General features: G+C 51.0%; 1 protein-coding gene across 5 annotated transcripts in view; it reads left to right on the forward strand.

Moving 5' to 3' along the window:
• The window catches only part of SLC22A13 (solute carrier family 22 member 13), a 44,396-nt gene extending 28,655 nt beyond the window's left edge, over positions 1 to 15,741 (forward strand). For 2 of the 5 annotated variants that reach the window (XM_060180621.1, XM_060180623.1), the window contains exons 2-11: positions 338 to 850; positions 1,812 to 1,915; positions 2,128 to 2,282; positions 5,294 to 5,462; positions 7,594 to 7,714; positions 8,017 to 8,108; positions 8,300 to 8,514; positions 11,070 to 11,178; positions 13,595 to 13,798; positions 15,356 to 15,741. In XM_060180621.1, the coding sequence (XP_060036604.1) occupies positions 338 to 850; positions 1,812 to 1,915; positions 2,128 to 2,282; positions 5,294 to 5,462; positions 7,594 to 7,714; positions 8,017 to 8,108; positions 8,300 to 8,514; positions 11,070 to 11,178; positions 13,595 to 13,798; positions 15,356 to 15,536 (1,863 nt within the window). In that variant the 3' untranslated portion in view covers positions 15,537 to 15,741. Of the gene's footprint in view, positions 1 to 337; positions 851 to 1,811; positions 1,916 to 2,127; positions 2,283 to 5,293; positions 5,463 to 7,593; positions 7,715 to 8,016; positions 8,109 to 8,299; positions 8,520 to 11,026; positions 11,179 to 13,594; positions 13,799 to 15,355 lie in introns of all 5 variants that reach the window. The other 3 variants (XR_009547072.1, XM_060180624.1, XM_060180622.1) reach the window with 3 other exon arrangements.
• The last annotated feature ends 367 nt before the right edge of the window (positions 15,742 to 16,108 follow it).

A 16,108-nucleotide genomic window follows, 5' to 3' on the forward strand; every position in this document is an offset into this window, starting at 1 on the left:
GAGCAGTGAAATCACACATATGGGAAGCCCCTGTAAAACAAAACAAAAGCTTTTTAGTGCACTGACATTCAGGGATAGAGAGCTAAAGCATGGTGTGTGTGTGTGTGTGTGAGAGAGAGAGAGGGGGGGGGGAGAGGGAGAGAGAGATTTGCTAGCTAAGAAGCTTCAGAAACAAAAAGCAGCTGTTACAAAGAACACCTGATGAGTTTGGAACTCATATTGTTGCAAACCAGAAAGACCAACTTCTGGCTGGTGGTTCCCTCCCTGATACCTTCTGGCTCTGGAAGTCTGGGAAGAGGTGACAGCACAGACTGAGCAGCTTCCTTTCTTTGGACAGATGAAAAAGCAAAACAACGCCCAGGACAACCACAGATTCTCGCTTTGTTCCATGAACTCGAACCAACATCATGATGTGCCATCCAACTCCTGGTCTCTGGACTTAGTGTTACACAGACTGAGGACCACTGAAACCAAGAAGGAAGACGTGTTCTCCAGCATCCTGAATGTGATTGGGCACTTCGGCACGTTCCAGCGGAGGCTGGTGGCCCTCATCTTAGTCCCCAACATCCTGTCTTCCTTCTTCCTGTTTGCTGACACCTTCATGTTCACAGAGCAGAAGCACTACTGCAACACCAGCTGGATCCTGGAAGTGGGCCCCAACCTGTCAGAGGCCGAGCAGATGCATCTGACCCTGCCCAGGGAAGCCAATGGCACTTTCCATAGCTGCCTCATGTACTTGCCTGTGGCCTGGACTCTGGACTCTATCATGCAGTTTGGCCTCAACCAAACACAGCGGTGCCTCCATGGGTGGGTCTATCCCGAGGCCACCAAGCGATCTCTGATCAACGAGGTGTGCCATGTCCTCCTCTGGGGGTGGCGGGGCTAGACGGGGTTCTCCAGGCTATCGGGGACCCTGTGTTTCATTATGCCTGATTACTTATGGACAGGTGGCCCATTTCTCAAATTGTTCAGGACTGTGCATTAGAACCTGTCCTGTCAGAAATTCTTTGCTTTCCCTATTGTTACTGTATCCAGCCTCCAAGGATATTTGGCCAGCATCGCAGATGATTGTCAGAAGGCCCCGAGGGCAAAAGAAGCCTTATTTCAAGTCCCTGAACTATGGCTGCATCCTTGGGGATAGGTCAGGAGTTGCAGAGTAAGCCTAGAATTTGATGTAATCAGGTATCTGCTCTCACCAAGCAATTGGGAAAACTGAGACTCAGGAAGGAAAAGCAGTGAAATTAAGGTTCCCCGGGGCAGAGGCAGAAACACAAGATTCTTGCCTTCCAGGCCTTATTTTGCCTGTTTTAGCCAGAAAGTTCAGTCCTTGGGGAGTGGGGTGGGGAGAGGGGCAGACAGATGCTAGCTGGCAGGGTTTGCTGTCTGTCATGGGACCTGCTTCTACAGTTGTGTCTCTGTCCATAGGATCCATAGCAAAGTGGAGACACAAGCAGTTTTGGTCAGTTATGTTGTGTTATGGCTCTTGTCAACACAGGTCTGCCCTGTTTGAATCTCTGGACTGGGGTCCAGCTTCTGGATTTGGGGAGTCTTGGTGATTCTGGCTTTGGTCCAGTGACCTTGCCACTGTTGCAAGAGTGAAGTGCCTCTTGATCCTCTGTCCAAACCAAACTCCCACAGACTGCCTGGGGCTACAGACTTAGCAGAATCATGGCATGTGGCCCACTTCTGTCCTTGTCCCTGTCCCAGGCCCCTTCTGCCTGTGGCTCACCTTGGGGCAAGGGCCAGCCTCTGAATGTGAAGGGCTGAGCCTGGGTGAATGCCTGTGGCCAATCCCTGTGTGTAACCCCTAGTTTGACTTGGTGTGTGACAAAGAACCAAAACTGGACATCGAGGCGGTCGCGCACTTGGTGGGGGCCCTGATAGGGTCTGTGGTCTTCGGGTTCATGAGTGACAGGTGAGTCTCCTGGAGTTCCTTTTGCCCCCACCCCCCACCCCTGTGTGCCTCCTCTCCACCCTGTCCTGGGCATTCAAAGCTAAAGACTCTCAGACTGTGGGAGGAGAGGGAGGGACAGTGTACAGGCCTGTGGGGTGGCTCAGGGCCTGGACCCTCCTAGGGCCAGCCAGGGAGGTCATGCACTTGGCCCAGCCTTCCTTTCCTGTTTTTAGGCTGGGCCGCCACCCCACCATCCTGCTGTCACTGCTGGGGATGACGGTCTTTGGATTCGGAGCAGCCTTTGTCAGAACCTTTTACCAGTATCTCTTCTGCCGCTTTGGCATGTTCCAGGCGTCGATATGCTATTCCATCAGCAGCACATCTCTAGGTGAGGCTGGGTGACAGAGGGTGTGGCAGGGGAGAGAAACTGGGCAGATAGTGGGCAGTGGGCCTAGAGGGGGCAGGCAGTGGGCACAGAGCAGGCAGTGGCTAAACAGAGTACAAACAATGTGGGCAGAGAGGCAGCAGAGGACAGAAAATGGGCAGAGAAGGGGCAGAGAGTGGTGAAGGTAGCCTCCTCTCACAGTGCCTGAAGCTGGCAGAGAATCTGTATTGACACTGCCCTTCTGTCCCAGTGGTCCACCCTTTCCCCTCCTCAGAACCCACACAACCTCTCAAGCCCCTTGTGCCCCCTATTACCTCCCCCATCCCACCCCTTACACACAGAAGGGGCAGGGGAGCAGTAAGGCACTTGCTCTCTCTCTCTCTCTCTCTCTCTCTCTCTGATTTAATAGTGATTTATAAGAGAAAAGGAGTATAGTTCCATTCCACTCCCACCACCAAAGTTCTGTGGCCCTGCCTCTCCAACCGAAACCACCACAGTTCTCCCAAGGTCTTAAATCTGGGTTGACTCTTTTTTCCCCCCCAAGTTTGTGTGTTTTAATCCTCTGTGTTCCATATATGAGTGAAACCATTTTGTGGTCGTTCTTCACTTCCTTCCCTTACTTCACTAAAGCTAATCACCTCCAATTCCACCCATTTTGTCTCAGAGTATAATAAAGCTTTTTTTTTTTTTTTTTTTAAAAAAAGAAAACAACCATTTTATTTATTTATTTACTGGATAGAGACAGAAATTGAAAGAGGAGACCACAACAAGGCTAAACAACAAGGGCAACAAAAGGGAAAATAAATAAATTTTAAAAATCTTTAAAAAAATTAAAAAGGTAAAGGGAGATAGAGAGGTAGAGATAAAGAGAGGCACCTGCAACACTACTTCGCCACTTGTGAAGCTTTTTCTTCTGCAGGTGGGAGCGAATCCTTGGGCATTGCAACATGTACGCTTAACTGGGTGTGTTACTGCCCAGCCCCTAATAAAAGTATTTTTAATTGTTGAGTAGTACTCCATTTAGTACATGTCTCATAACTTTTTATTTTATTTAAAATAAACTCAAGTGATTTTTATTCCATTCTTAAAGGCTCCCCCCACCCCCTTCTTACCCTATCAAAATATTCCTCAGATATAAAGTATTCCTCAGAAGTACTTTCCATGGAGTACCTGGATGTTTCCTGGCAACACCCTGAAGCCAGCACCAAAGCTCTGCCCCTTGGGGGTGCAGGGGCAGGAGCTTCAGGAAGTGACTTGCTCAGGGTCACACAGAGGTCACTTGCCAGAGGTCAGATTTCACCTCAGGCCTGAGAGATGCTAAGGCACTAATAGTCCACACACTCATTCTGCCTCCATCTGCCATGGCCTGTGTGTTGGGGGTTCCTTGGAAGGATAGTTCACCTCACTTCCTGGAGGTGTGTGTGTGTGTGTGTGTGTGTGTGTGTTTGTGTGTGTGCAGAGCTAAGTGACTCCCAGCCACATGAGGCTGCGTGGGAGGCACTGTGCTCAGAGGCAGACCCTCAGGATGAGAGGCTTTGGTCCCGTGTTGGGGGGCAGTGAGGTGGGGCAGTGCTCAGGCAAGTAAGTGGCTTCAGCTCTGCTCTGGGGAAGGGGGCAGGAAGAAACACAAGCACTCTGTCCAGCTTTTATTTTTATTTACTTTATTTATTTATTCTCTCTCTTTCTTACAGGGGGAGGGGGCTTTAATGATTTATAGTAAACACAGTTGCTGATATATGTATAAATTTTCTCAGTTTTCTGCAGAACACTCTCACCTCGAGCCTAGGTCCTCCTCCACCACCAGGCACCGGGATCTGAAAGCCACCCAGTCCTTTAGTCCTTTACTTTGGTGCAATACACCAGACTCAGTCCGAGTTCTGTTTTGTGTTTCCCCTTCTGTTCTCATTTCTCAACTTTTGCCCATGAATGTGATCATCCCATATTCATCCTTCTCTTTCTGGCTTATCTCACTTCATATGATTCTTTCAAGAATCATCCATCCAAGATGAGGTGAAGGAGGTGACTTAATCATTCTTCATAGCTGAGTAGTATTCCATTGTGTATATAGACCACAACTTGCTCATCCACTCACCTGTTGCTGGACACCTGGGTTGCTTCTAGGTTTTGGCTATTACAAATTGTTCTGCTAAGAACACAGGTATACACAGAGCCCTTTGCATGAGTGTGTTGGGTTCCTTATGATATATCCCCAGAAGAGGAATTGTCTGGTCAGAGGGTAGGTCCACTTCTAGCCTTCTGAGAGTTCTCCAGACAGCTCTCCACAGAGGTTGGACCAATTTACATTCCCACCAGCAGTGCAGGAGGGTTCCTTTGCCCCCAAAGCCTCTCCAGCATTTGTTATTACTATCCTTTTTGATCCTCACAGGAGTGATGTGGTATCTCATTGTTGTCTTTATTTGCAATTCTCTGACAATAAGTGACTTGGAGAATTTTTCCATATCTCTGTTGGTCTCGATTGTTCCCTGGGGAGTGTGGGGAGGACACAGGCACTCTGTCCTGATTTTATTTTTATTTTTATGGCCACCAGGGTTACTGCTGGGGCTCAGTGCCTGCAGAACAAATCTAGTGCTCCCAGTGGCCATAATTCTTTTCTCTCTTTCCCCCCTATTTTATTTAATAGGATAGAGAGAAATTGAGGGGGGGGAGCAAAGTAGATAGAGAGTAAGAGAGAGAGAAAGATGCCTGCAGACCTGCTCCACCACTTGTGAAGTGTCCCCCTTGCAGGAGGGGAGCAGGGGCTCATACTGGGGTTCTTCCACATGGTATTGTGTGCCCTCAGTTGGGTATGCCACCTGCCCCCCCCCATCCAGCTTTGAAGGGGTGTGTCTGACCCTAGCTCTGAGCAGAGCAGAGCAGAGCAGAGCAGAGCAGAGCAGAGCAGAGCAGAGCAGGCGAAAGAACCATCTCAGGCAAGGCTGGCCCTCTCAGGAGGCTAGCTGCAGGGATAGTCAGTCCTGGGCCCCTGAGCTGACCTTAGGCTTGTCCTCCTACAGTCTCAGAGTGGCTCGTGGGCGAGCACCGGTCACAGGCCATCATCCTGGAACACTGCTTCTTCTCCATGGGGATCATGCTCCTGTCAGGCCTTGCCTACAGCCTGCCACATTGGCGCCTCCTGCTGCTGCTGGGTGGGGTGCCCTCCTTCCCCCTCATCTCCTACATTTGGTGAGTGGACACCTACTGGGTGGGCCTGGGAATGGGTGCAGGCCAGAGGCTGGAAGGCAGGAGACTGGAGGAGTTGAGAGTGGGTGGACTTTTCCCTGAAGCAAAGTCCCTGCAGATGAGATTTGGAAGAGCCAGGGGCAGAGCCTTTAATGTCCTCCACTCTCAGGCTGGGGAAACAGCACACTGGTTCTGCAAAATACTCATGCCTGAGGCTCTGAGGTCCCAGGTTCAGTCCCCAGTACCACCATAAGCCAGAGTTGAGCAGTGCTCTGGTCTCTCCTTCTCTCTCTCCCCCCTTTTCATTAAAATAATTTTGAAAAGTTTTTTTTGGCCACATTGTGGTGCATCCAGTTAAGCACACATATTACTGTGCACAAGAGCCTGGGTTGGAGCCTCTGCTCCCCACCTGGGTGGTGGGGGTGGGGGGGGGAGGAGAGATGTTTCATGAGTGGTAAAGCAGGTCTGCAGGTATCTGTCTGTCTCTCTTCCTTTCTATCTCCAACTCCTCTCTCAATTTCTCTCTGTCCTATCCTATTAAACAGATAAACAAACAAACAAACCAAAAAAATCAAAAACAAAACCGGGGGAAAAAATGGCCACTGGGAGTAATAGATTTGTAATGGTGGCACTGAGTCTCAGCAACTACCCTCATGACAAAAAAAGAGCTTTAAAGTTAGGGAAAGAGGGGCCAGGTGGTGTAGAGTGTACATATTACAATATGTAAGGACCCTGGATCAAGCCGTTGGTCCCCACCTGCAAGGGAGAAGCTTCATGAGTGGTGGAACAGGACTGGGGGTAGTGAGAGACCACAAGGACTTCGCACCTGGGTGACTTACTCCAGCGTGGATTTTCATGTTTATTAGTCATTTACATTTTTCTCTGCCTAAGTTATTCTTTTGTCTGCATTCTCTATTAACTTAAAATTTAAATTAATTCTATGATGTATTTATTAAGTTTATAGTAGAATGCCGTTATCTGGGAGGATATTACAACCTGTTATAGCACAAAAATTGTATCCCTAAGGCCCCAGAAGCTACAGGTTCAATCCCCAGCACCAGCCTATGTCAGTTAAGCAGTACCTACACCTCCCTCCCTCTCTCATTCTTCCTTTTTATATATAAAAAATATATAAATAAATTATTTGAAAAGATAAAAGCAAGGCAAGAGAGTGTGCCATGGGATAGATGGTCGGAATGGAAACTTGGTTCAGCGGGAGAGGTGGAGCCTGGGCATCAGAGGCTGAGCCCTGATCCTCACTGTCTCCAAGCTGTTAGCCTGTGAGAGGTTTGAGCCTGGGCATCAGAGGCTGAGCCCTGATCCTCACTGTCTCCAAGCTGTTAGCCTGTGAGAGGTTTGGGCCTGGGCATCAGAGGCTGAGCCCTGATCCTCACTGTCTCCAAGCTGTTAGCCTGTGAGAGGTTTGAGCCTGGGCATCAGAGGCCGAGCCCTGATCCTCACTGTCTCCAAGCTGTTAGCCTGTGAGAGGTTTGAGCCTGGGCATCAGAGGCCGAGCCCTGATCCTCACTGTCTCCAAGCTGTTAGCCTGTGAGAGGTTTGAGCCTGGGCATCAGAGGCTGAGCCCTGATCCTCACTGTCTCCAAGCTGTTAGCCTGTGAGAGGTTTGAGCCTGGGCATCAGAGGCCGAGCCCTGATCCTCACTGTCTCCAAGCTGTTAGCCTATGAGAGGTTTGAGCCTGGGCATCAGAGGCCGAGCCCTGATCCTCACTGTCTCCAAGCTGTTAGCCTGTGAGAGGTTTGGGCACAAGCCTGGGCTGTGAGACTGAGGCTGCCTCTGTGGCTGTGGGCATGGACAGCACCCTCAGTATTCCTGTGACCAAGGGACATGACCTAAAACAGAAAAGCAGAGTCTGTGGAGGTAACTGAGGGCAGAGGAGGCTGTGGGGCATCAGTGACCCGGAAGTGACCCAGGTGCTAGGAGCAGCCATGGGCCTTGTGTGGCCTGGCAGGAGAAGGCAGAGGGGGCATCTCCAGCTTGATCTTTGCCTTCAAGGCCTATGACATCTGAGTCACCTTCTGCTGGAACAGATGGTCACAGTAGAGGCTGGGATGGGGTCCCAGTGGGGTCTCTGGGACCTCTTGAAATGCTGAGTGAGAGGGGTGCACTCTGCAGGATCCTCCCCGAATCCCCACGGTGGCTGATGGTGAAAGGGAAGGTGGGGGAAGCCAAAAAGTTGCTGTGCTCCGCGGCTGACAAGAACCAGAAGACCATCCCTTCCTATCTGCTGGACAAGGTAAGAGTCCTCAGGCTTGGAGGGGGGCTGGGGCAGGGGGCCAGGGTAGAGGTGGGGCAGTACCTCTCCCTCCTCTTCATCCTTTGGGTAGGACTTCAGCCCTGAGGGTGTCTGTCCCCAATCTGCCATTGAGGACAACAGTGACTGCAAAACCCACCCCTGCCTGTGGAAGGCCAGTGGCCAGGCTGGCCCTGGCGGGTGGGGGAGCAGTAGATGAGTCTTTCGGGGGTCCTCTGGGGACGGGGAGCAAGCTGGGATCTCAAGCCTGCCTCTGGCCGGTCCTGCTTGTCCTGTAACGGCAGATTTCTGAGAAGAATATGGTCAAAGCTTCTGTCCTGGATTTCTATAACAACGATCACCTCCGCAAGGTGACCCTGGTGATCCTCTGCGTGTGGTGAGTCCCCGGGAAGGGATGTGCGCAGGGAAACAAGGGGAGTGAGGTCCCTGGATACAGGGCCTCTGCTGGGCTCTGTCCTCCCTTCCTACCCTAGCCCCCTCCCCCCCCCCCCCCCCCCCCGTTCCTTGTCTGCTCTCTCTCTCTCTCCCTCTTTGTCTCTCAGCGTCTCTCTCCTGCCCCTGTTGCAGGTTTGCCATTGGTTATAGCTACTTCACACTCGCCCTGCAGCTGCAGGTCCTGGAGTTGGACACCTACTTAATACACATGCTTTCTAGCCTCCTGGAGGTGCCTGCCCGCTTGTGCTGCATCTTCCTCCTGGAGCACATCGGGAGGAAGTGGAGCGTGGTCTTAACTCTCGTGCAGGGCTGTCTCATGTGCTCACTGATCCTCCTCCTCCCCCCAGGTACAGTCCCCGCCCAGCCACAACCCTCTCCTCCCACCCCTCCTGATGTCCTCCTGATGAGACCATCTCTCCCACCCTCTGCTCCACCCAGCCAACAAGACAGCCTGGAGGGAGCCTCCAGAATACACAACCCACGCATCCTGCAGAGGCCCCAGCGGCACCTGCGTCCCAGAAGATAGTCTCACCTGCAACCCAGAAGATAGTCTCTGGAGCACTGTGCTCTGCAGTGTGTGCCCAGAGGCCTGGGGGAGAGAGGCACCTTGCTAGGACAACCATCCTGCGGTGGGGGGAGCAGGCAGCTCCTCCCACCTGATTGTGTCCACAGTGGAACTGATGGCTCAGTTGAGGGGGAGGGTACAGCTAACTGGGTGCATTCCCCAGTTCCCTCCCAAAGGGTTCTAGACTGACTTCTACATGAAAGAATCACAAGAATAAAGTGCCAGCCATGTAGGCATGGAGGAGAGAGGGCGAGAGGGAGGGAGAGAAAAAGGGAGAGGGAGAGAGGGAAAGAGAGAGAGAGAGGCCCAAGACTCAAGGACTTCCCAGCTTTCTAGCCCCTTCAGAGGAAGGGCGGGACCCACAGGGGATATGCTTCAGCCTTTGTCTCCAGGGGTCGTACCTACCTTAATCTGCATGTTGTGGCCTTTGCAGTCAGAGAGGGAGGGAGCTGGGGTAGTATATGCAGGCATACTGGGCTTCCGGCCCTGCCTAGGGCCTTCTCCTAGCTGCCTACAGGGTGCAGGGGGAGGGTGCTGTTTCCCTAAACTGTCCTCCAACAATGCCACATGAACAGAAGCAGCAGAGACATTCAGCAGCTGCCCAGGCTCTGCCTCCCAGCCAAAGCCTCTGTCATCTGTGGCTTCACCAGGAAAGAGACCCATTGAACACTGCCACGTCGGGCCACGTGCTTGGGGCAGTTCTAGCATAGAGGCTTCTCCTCCCAGAGGGAAATGGTCCCCTGCATCCTGCAGGCTTAGAATGGCACATGTACTTTAAGTCACAAGGCTGGATGGGGCCTGGAGGCTGTATCCAGGAGCTCTGAGTCAAGGGTCTCTGGGAGCTGGAAGTGAGCATCTTGACTGAACCCCTTCCCCTCCAGATGTTGCCAGTGTTGACTGGCTGGGGAAACAGGTTCAGTGCTTTACAAGTCTTTTATTTTTGATTTGTGATTAATAGTGTCTTGTCAGGTTGTAAAATTACAACATATAGTTCCACACTGCACCTACCCCAAGTTCTGGGCCCTCGCACGTTCATGTTTCCTGTGCTTCTGTTCTCTAGATTCCACATGAATGAAGTTGACCGCTATCTGTCTTTTCATCTCTTTTGTAGTTTGCTAAGCATCATCACCTCCAGTTTCATCCATTTTGGTCCCAAAGGACCCAACATTACATTTCTAGATTGCAGAGTAGTATTAATACTATAGCGAATATATCCCATGACTTCTTCAGTCATCTGGTCATCTACTGATGGGCATTTTGGCTGCTTCGATTTTTCGTTGTGAATAATGCAGCTAGGAAAACAAATCTATTGTCACATTTTTATCCTCTAGTGGCTAAAATAAACAGATTTTTTTTGCTTGAGAGACTACTCAGTTTTGACAGAAGGCAGTGCTGAGGATTGAGTCTGGGGCCCCATGGGTCTCAGGCATATGCAAGTACTATGCTCCATCACTGAAATATCTCCTTGGCCTTGCTTGGTGGTTTTTAAAAATCAGGTCAGAACGCCAGAAAAATAACTCACTGTTTATGGCCTGCAGTATTTAAGAAAGTTCTGGTGCTGTGGTGTCTTTCCTTCTGTGCTTCCCCATCTGAATGAAAAGAGAGAGAGACTGAGAGAGAGAGAGAGAAACAAGTGGCTCAGTGTGGCTCCAGCTCTGAAAAGAATAATTGATAACAATAATCATATGAATCTTAGGCCTGGGGGGTAACGCTTCCCATAGAATGCACACTTTACCAAGCTTAAGGGCCCAGGTTTGAGTCCCCACTATGACTTAGGAGCACAAGAGGGGAAGCTCCACGAGCAGTGGAACAGTGCTATGGCGTCTCCTCTCTCTCTCTCCTTCTTTGTCTCTGTCTGACACTTAAAAAAGGTAGAAGAAATACCCAGAGGCAGGCATCTTGGCATGTCTGCCATTAAGGTCTAAGGGAGAGACTAAGCACAGCATTCCTCTGCCCCCACCCACTTTATGGAGAGGGATGAAACCCTGAGGCAGGATGCCCAAGGCGCAGGGCCTAGGCCTGGTGCTGTGGAGACTCCCAGGAAGTGGGGGCAGTGGGGTGGAGGGCTGCCTCTGGGTGAGGAGAAGGAAGATAGGGGAGAGCCTGGAGTCGGGGGACTTGGAAGCTGAATCCAACATGGTGGCTGTTGGTTTGAGAGACCACAGGGGAGCAATTCTCTCATCACAGATGCACTGCCTTCCTGCCTGGCTGGGGCAGGGGGAGGACTAAAGGTGGGTGTCTTCTGGGAGTGTGTGTGTGGAGCTGATGGGTGTCTCCATCATGTGGAGAGTGAGGAAGGTGGCCGCAGACTCAGGAGGCCACTTTGTCCTGCCACAGAGTTGAAATCGACGAGGATCTTGATGGTCCTGTTTGGAAAATTCATCATGTCCTCGTCAGCCACTGTGTTCTTCCTCTACTCTGCTGAGCTGCTGCCCACCATCTTCAGGTATGGAGCCCATAGGGTGGGAAGGTTGGCTACATACAGGATGGGCACAGGGCTCCCATGGACCCTGGCCCTGGTGATAGGTGCTATACCCACTTCCATCCGAGAGCCTCCCAAATGCTCTCACCAACCCAACTGTGAACAGAGAAGTCAGAGCCAGCGAGGCTACAGCTCAAGGGCAGAGGCAGCAAGTGATGGAGCTGGGGCCCATTGTTACTCTGACTCTGGTCCCTGTCTCCCTCTGGGCAGTGTCGTCCTGCCCTTCTACCAGTCTTGGCCATTCTCTAGGGAGTGGGAGGGGGGATTCTCTGGTGCTCCCAGCTTTGTTTCTCCAGAGTCCATAACCCACAAGGGGAATGGGCGGTGGCACACCTGGTTGAGTGCACCCATTACCATGCACAAGGATCCAGGTTCAAGTCCCCTGTCCCCACACACGGGGAAGCTTCAAGAGCAGTGAAGCAGTGCTGCTCTTCCTCCCTTTCTATTTGCCTTCCCCCAATTTATTATTCTTAATATTTATTTATTCCCTTTTGTTGCTTTTGTTGTTTTATTATTGTAGTTATTATTGCTATTGATATCATTGTTGTTGGATAGACAGAGAGAAATGGAGAGAGGAGGGGAAGACAGAGAGAGAGGGGGAGAGAATGATAGACACCTGCAGACCTACTTCACTGCCCGTGAAGTGAATCCCCTCCAGGTGGGGAGCCGGGGGCTTGAACCGGGATCCTTAGGCCGGTCCTTGAGCTTTGCGCTACCTGCGCTTAACCCACTGTGCTACAGCCCGACTCCCTCAATTTCTTTTTTTAAGATAAGACTTTTGTCTGTTTTAATACTGCATTTATTGGATAGAGACAGAAACTGGGAGGGGACAGAGAGGTAGAGAGGGAGAAGGAGAGACACTAGCAGCACTGTTTCAGCATTCTTGAAGCCTTCCCCTTGAAGGTCCTTGTGCATTGTAATATGTTTTGCTCTACCATGTGCTCCGTCGTCTGGTCTTACCCTCTCAATTTCTCTCTGTCTTATTAATTAAAAATAAAATAAATTGGGAGTCGGGCAGTAGCTCATCGGGCTAAGCGCACGTGGCACAAAGCACAAGGATGAGTGTAAGGATCCCAGTTCAAGTCCCCGGCTCCCCACCTGCAGGGGAGTCCCTTCACAGGTGGTGAAGCAGGTCTGCAGGTGTCTTTCTCTCCCCTCTCTGTCTTCCCCTTCTCTCTCCATTTCTCTCTGTCCTATTCAACAGTGACGGCATCAATAACAACAATAAAAAAACAGCAAGGGCAACAAAGGGGGAAATAAATAAATAAAATTAAAAATAATAAAATAAAATAAGTTCAAAAATTATTTTTAGAAAAGATAGGACTGAGTAGAGGCACATCTGGCAGCGAGCACACATGTGCAAGGACCAAGGACCCAACTACAGGGGGAAGCAGGTCTGCAGGTGCCTCAATTTCTCTCCCTTTCCTTTTTTTTTTTTTTTTTTGCCTCAGGTTTATCGCTGGGACTCGGTGGCTGCACCATGAATCTACTGCTCCTGGAGGCCATTTTTCCCATTTTTGTTACTACCCTTGTTGTTGTTATTATTATTATTGTTGCCACTGCTGCTGTTGTTGGATGTTGTTGGATAGGGCTGAGAGAAATCGAGAGAGGATGAGAGACAGAGAGGAGGGGAGAAAGACTTGCACACCTGCTTCACCACCCGTGAAGTGACTCTCCTCCCCTCCCCACCCCACAGGTTGGGAGCTGGGGGCTCAAACCAGGATCCTCACTTGGGTCCTTGTGCTTTGGGCCATGTGTACTTAACCCACTGCGCCACTGCCTGCTCCCCACCCCCTCCTTTTTTTTTTTTTTTTTTTTATCTTCTCCTCCCTTCTCAATTTCTCTCTGTCCTATAAAATAAAATATGGGTGGGGGAAAGGCTGCTGGAAGTGGTGGATTCCTAGTGCTAGCATCAAGTCCCAGTGATAACTCTGGTGGCTGTATATTAAAAAAAAAAAAAAGGGAGAGAGAGCCTGGGTATTGACACCCAGTTGGGCACACACTTTTTAGTAAGCAAGGACCCAGGTTCAAGCCTCTGGTCCCCACCTTCAGGGGGAAAGCTTCACAAGTGGTGAAGCAGTGTTGCAGGTCTCTATCATTTTCTCTCCCTTTCTGTCTCCCCATTTCCTCTCAATGTCTTTCTCTATCCAAACATGAATAAATTAATAAAAAATAGAAAAGAAAGAGAAAGAATGAAAGAAAGGCTCAGAAAACTTTACTCTTGACTTTGACTCCACGGGGAACTCAGCTTCCCGAGATGGTTCACAGACCCCGGGTGGGTGGGCACTGGAAGGGTGGGGCTCAGGGGAGCTGCTCCAGCACCCTAACCGGTATCTGGGCCCACAAGGTCCCCTAGATTAGCTCTCACCTCCCCTTCTAGGGCCACAGGTCTGGGGCTGGTGACTCTGGCCGTGTCGGCCGGAGCCATCTTATCCCTGACGCTCATCAAAGAGAACTACATCTTCCTCGCTGTCTTTTTCTGCTGCATCTCAGCCATCCTGGCCGTGACCCTCTCCACCGTGCTGCCTGAGACGAAGAGCCAGCCGCTCTCGGACAACCTGGAGCTCTTCTCCCCAAGCACAGAGTAGGTGTGCGAGGCCCTTGAGGGCTGGGCCTGGTTCTCCAGCCCTGGCCACCAAGAGCAGGCCAGGCACTGTCTAAACCTGGCCCTTCAGCAGAGGAGGCCTGGGACATGGGGACACTCTGTGATCACAGCAGCCTCTCTGACAGATTCTCCTGGGCCACCCTGGGCCAGCCTGGGCAAGTCCTCTCCTCTCCCTGGCTTCCTTTTTTCTATTTTTTTTTTTTAATTGTGACCAGGGTTATCACTGGGGCTCGGTGTCAAATCTACCACTCCTGGTGGCCTTTTTTTTCCTTTTTTCTCTTTCCTGTTTTATTTGACAGGATGGAGAGAAATTGAGAGGGGAAGGGAGATAGAGAAGGAGAAAGAGAGACACCTGCAGGCCTGCTTCACCATTTGTGAATGTTTCCCCTGCAGGTGGGGAGCAGGGGCTCAAACCTGGGTTCTTGCACCTGGTAATATGTGCGCTTAACCTGGTGCGCCACTGTCTGGCCTCCCTGCCCCCATTTTTTACATGTGATTCATAGTGGGTCACAAGATTTTGCAGGGTATAGCTCCATACCACACCCACCATCAGAGTTGTGTTTCCCCATCCTCCCTCCTCTCTAAGAGAACCACCGTAGTTCTCACAAGTCTTGGCAACAGTTTATTTGCTTCTTTTTCTTTTTTTTCCATTCAAGTGCATGTGTATGAACCTATGAGTGTAGTAGTTGTTCATCTCTTGACCTGTTTTTCATAGTCACCTCAAGCTCCAACCATTCTGTCCCAAAGGACACAATATCATTTTTTTTTTTTTTACTGCAGAGTAGTATGAGGTTTATAGTTCTTTTTTTATTTATAAGAATTCATTTATTTATGAGAAAGATAAGTAGAGAGAGAAAGAAGCAGACATCACTCTGGTACATGTGCTGCCGGCGATTGAACTCAGGACCTCATGGTCGAGAATCCAGTGCTTTTATCCATTGCGCTACCTCCCGAACCACTGGGGTTTATAGTTCTTTGCTTCCCATCTGGACTGGGCTGCTGCCCTTGGAGGTGCTCCCCCCATCCTCCTCCCCCTTCTAGAGAGGGTGCAAAGGATTGAACCTGGGACCTCAGAACCTGAGGCATGAAGTCCTTTGCAGAACTGTTATGCTGTCTCCTGCCTACTCTCTGCCCCCCACACCTTACACTTAGTCTTAATACCAGCCACATGCAAGGCAGGTCTTCTCACACTCTCCCAGATGAGATGAGGAAACAGAGGCACAGGGAGGCCAAGTCATGTAGCCCAGCCTTCTTCTCTCACAGGACTTGGGGATGGGTGGGGATTAAACCCACAGTAATGATTGACAGTGTCTGGCTCCAGGTAAGTGCTCAGCAAATGCCCCCAGTGAGGACAGTGGCAGAAGAGTGAAGGGTGTGGCTAGAGCCTGGGCCTGGAGGTGAGTGATGGTGTCGGGGAGATGTGGCTGGCTGGGGGCCTACAGGAGACGGGTGAGAGGGCCACCGCAGAGCTGCCTTAGTGGGGACTGCTTTTCTCACCTCCCAGAAAGCTGTGCCTCATTGCTTGTTCTTCCACAGGTCGTCTATGGACAGTGTGATGTCTGATGTATCCGAGGAAGTGGCAAAAAACACCTTACTCAATGCTACCATGTTGAGCTTGGACAAATTCACTAGCCAGGCATCATCGGAGGTGAAAATAGAGGAAGCAAACAGCATGAGGGAGGGCAGGCCCCGCCGGATGGTCTCGGTTCAGAGTTAAATGGCTGGCTGCGGAAGGGGCTGTGGATTTCAGGCCATGAACTGCAAGCCCAGTACCATTGCAAGCATGGGGCTGGGTGTCCGTGCTGCTGCCAGGCCAGCCTTCAAGGTCCAGAAAGGGCCCCTTCTGAGCTAGGGTGTGATTCATTCCAATAAAGGTATCATGTTGGACTTGAGATGGTGAGGCCCAGGCCTGGAGCAGCACAGCTCTGACTGACTCCTTGTGTCCTTAATGTCCTCTGTTAACCCCTAGGAAGAATGAGGAGGCTTCTGAGTGGGATGTGAAGACCAGAAGTGGGGGAGGCCTTGACTCACATGCCCTGCATGCCCAACCTGACAGGGGCCTGCCCAGCCAACAGCTCTCCCCTCCCACCACATAGCAGCATGTTTACTGCACCCAGGCCCAGGCTTTGGAGCATCTGCTCTTCAGTCTAGGACTGGCTACTATGGGGACAAGGTCACACCTGCCCTCAGGAGCTGAGTGACCACAGGAGAGGGGATAGCAAGAAAACCTCCCATCAGCCCTCATGTGACCAGTTGTGGATGGTCTGCAGGCCCAGTGCGGTCTTTCTC

The sequence above is a fragment of the Erinaceus europaeus genome, chromosome 21, assembly GCF_950295315.1.
Source record: "Erinaceus europaeus chromosome 21, mEriEur2.1, whole genome shotgun sequence".
Classification (NCBI taxonomy): domain Eukaryota; kingdom Metazoa; phylum Chordata; class Mammalia; order Eulipotyphla; family Erinaceidae; genus Erinaceus; species Erinaceus europaeus.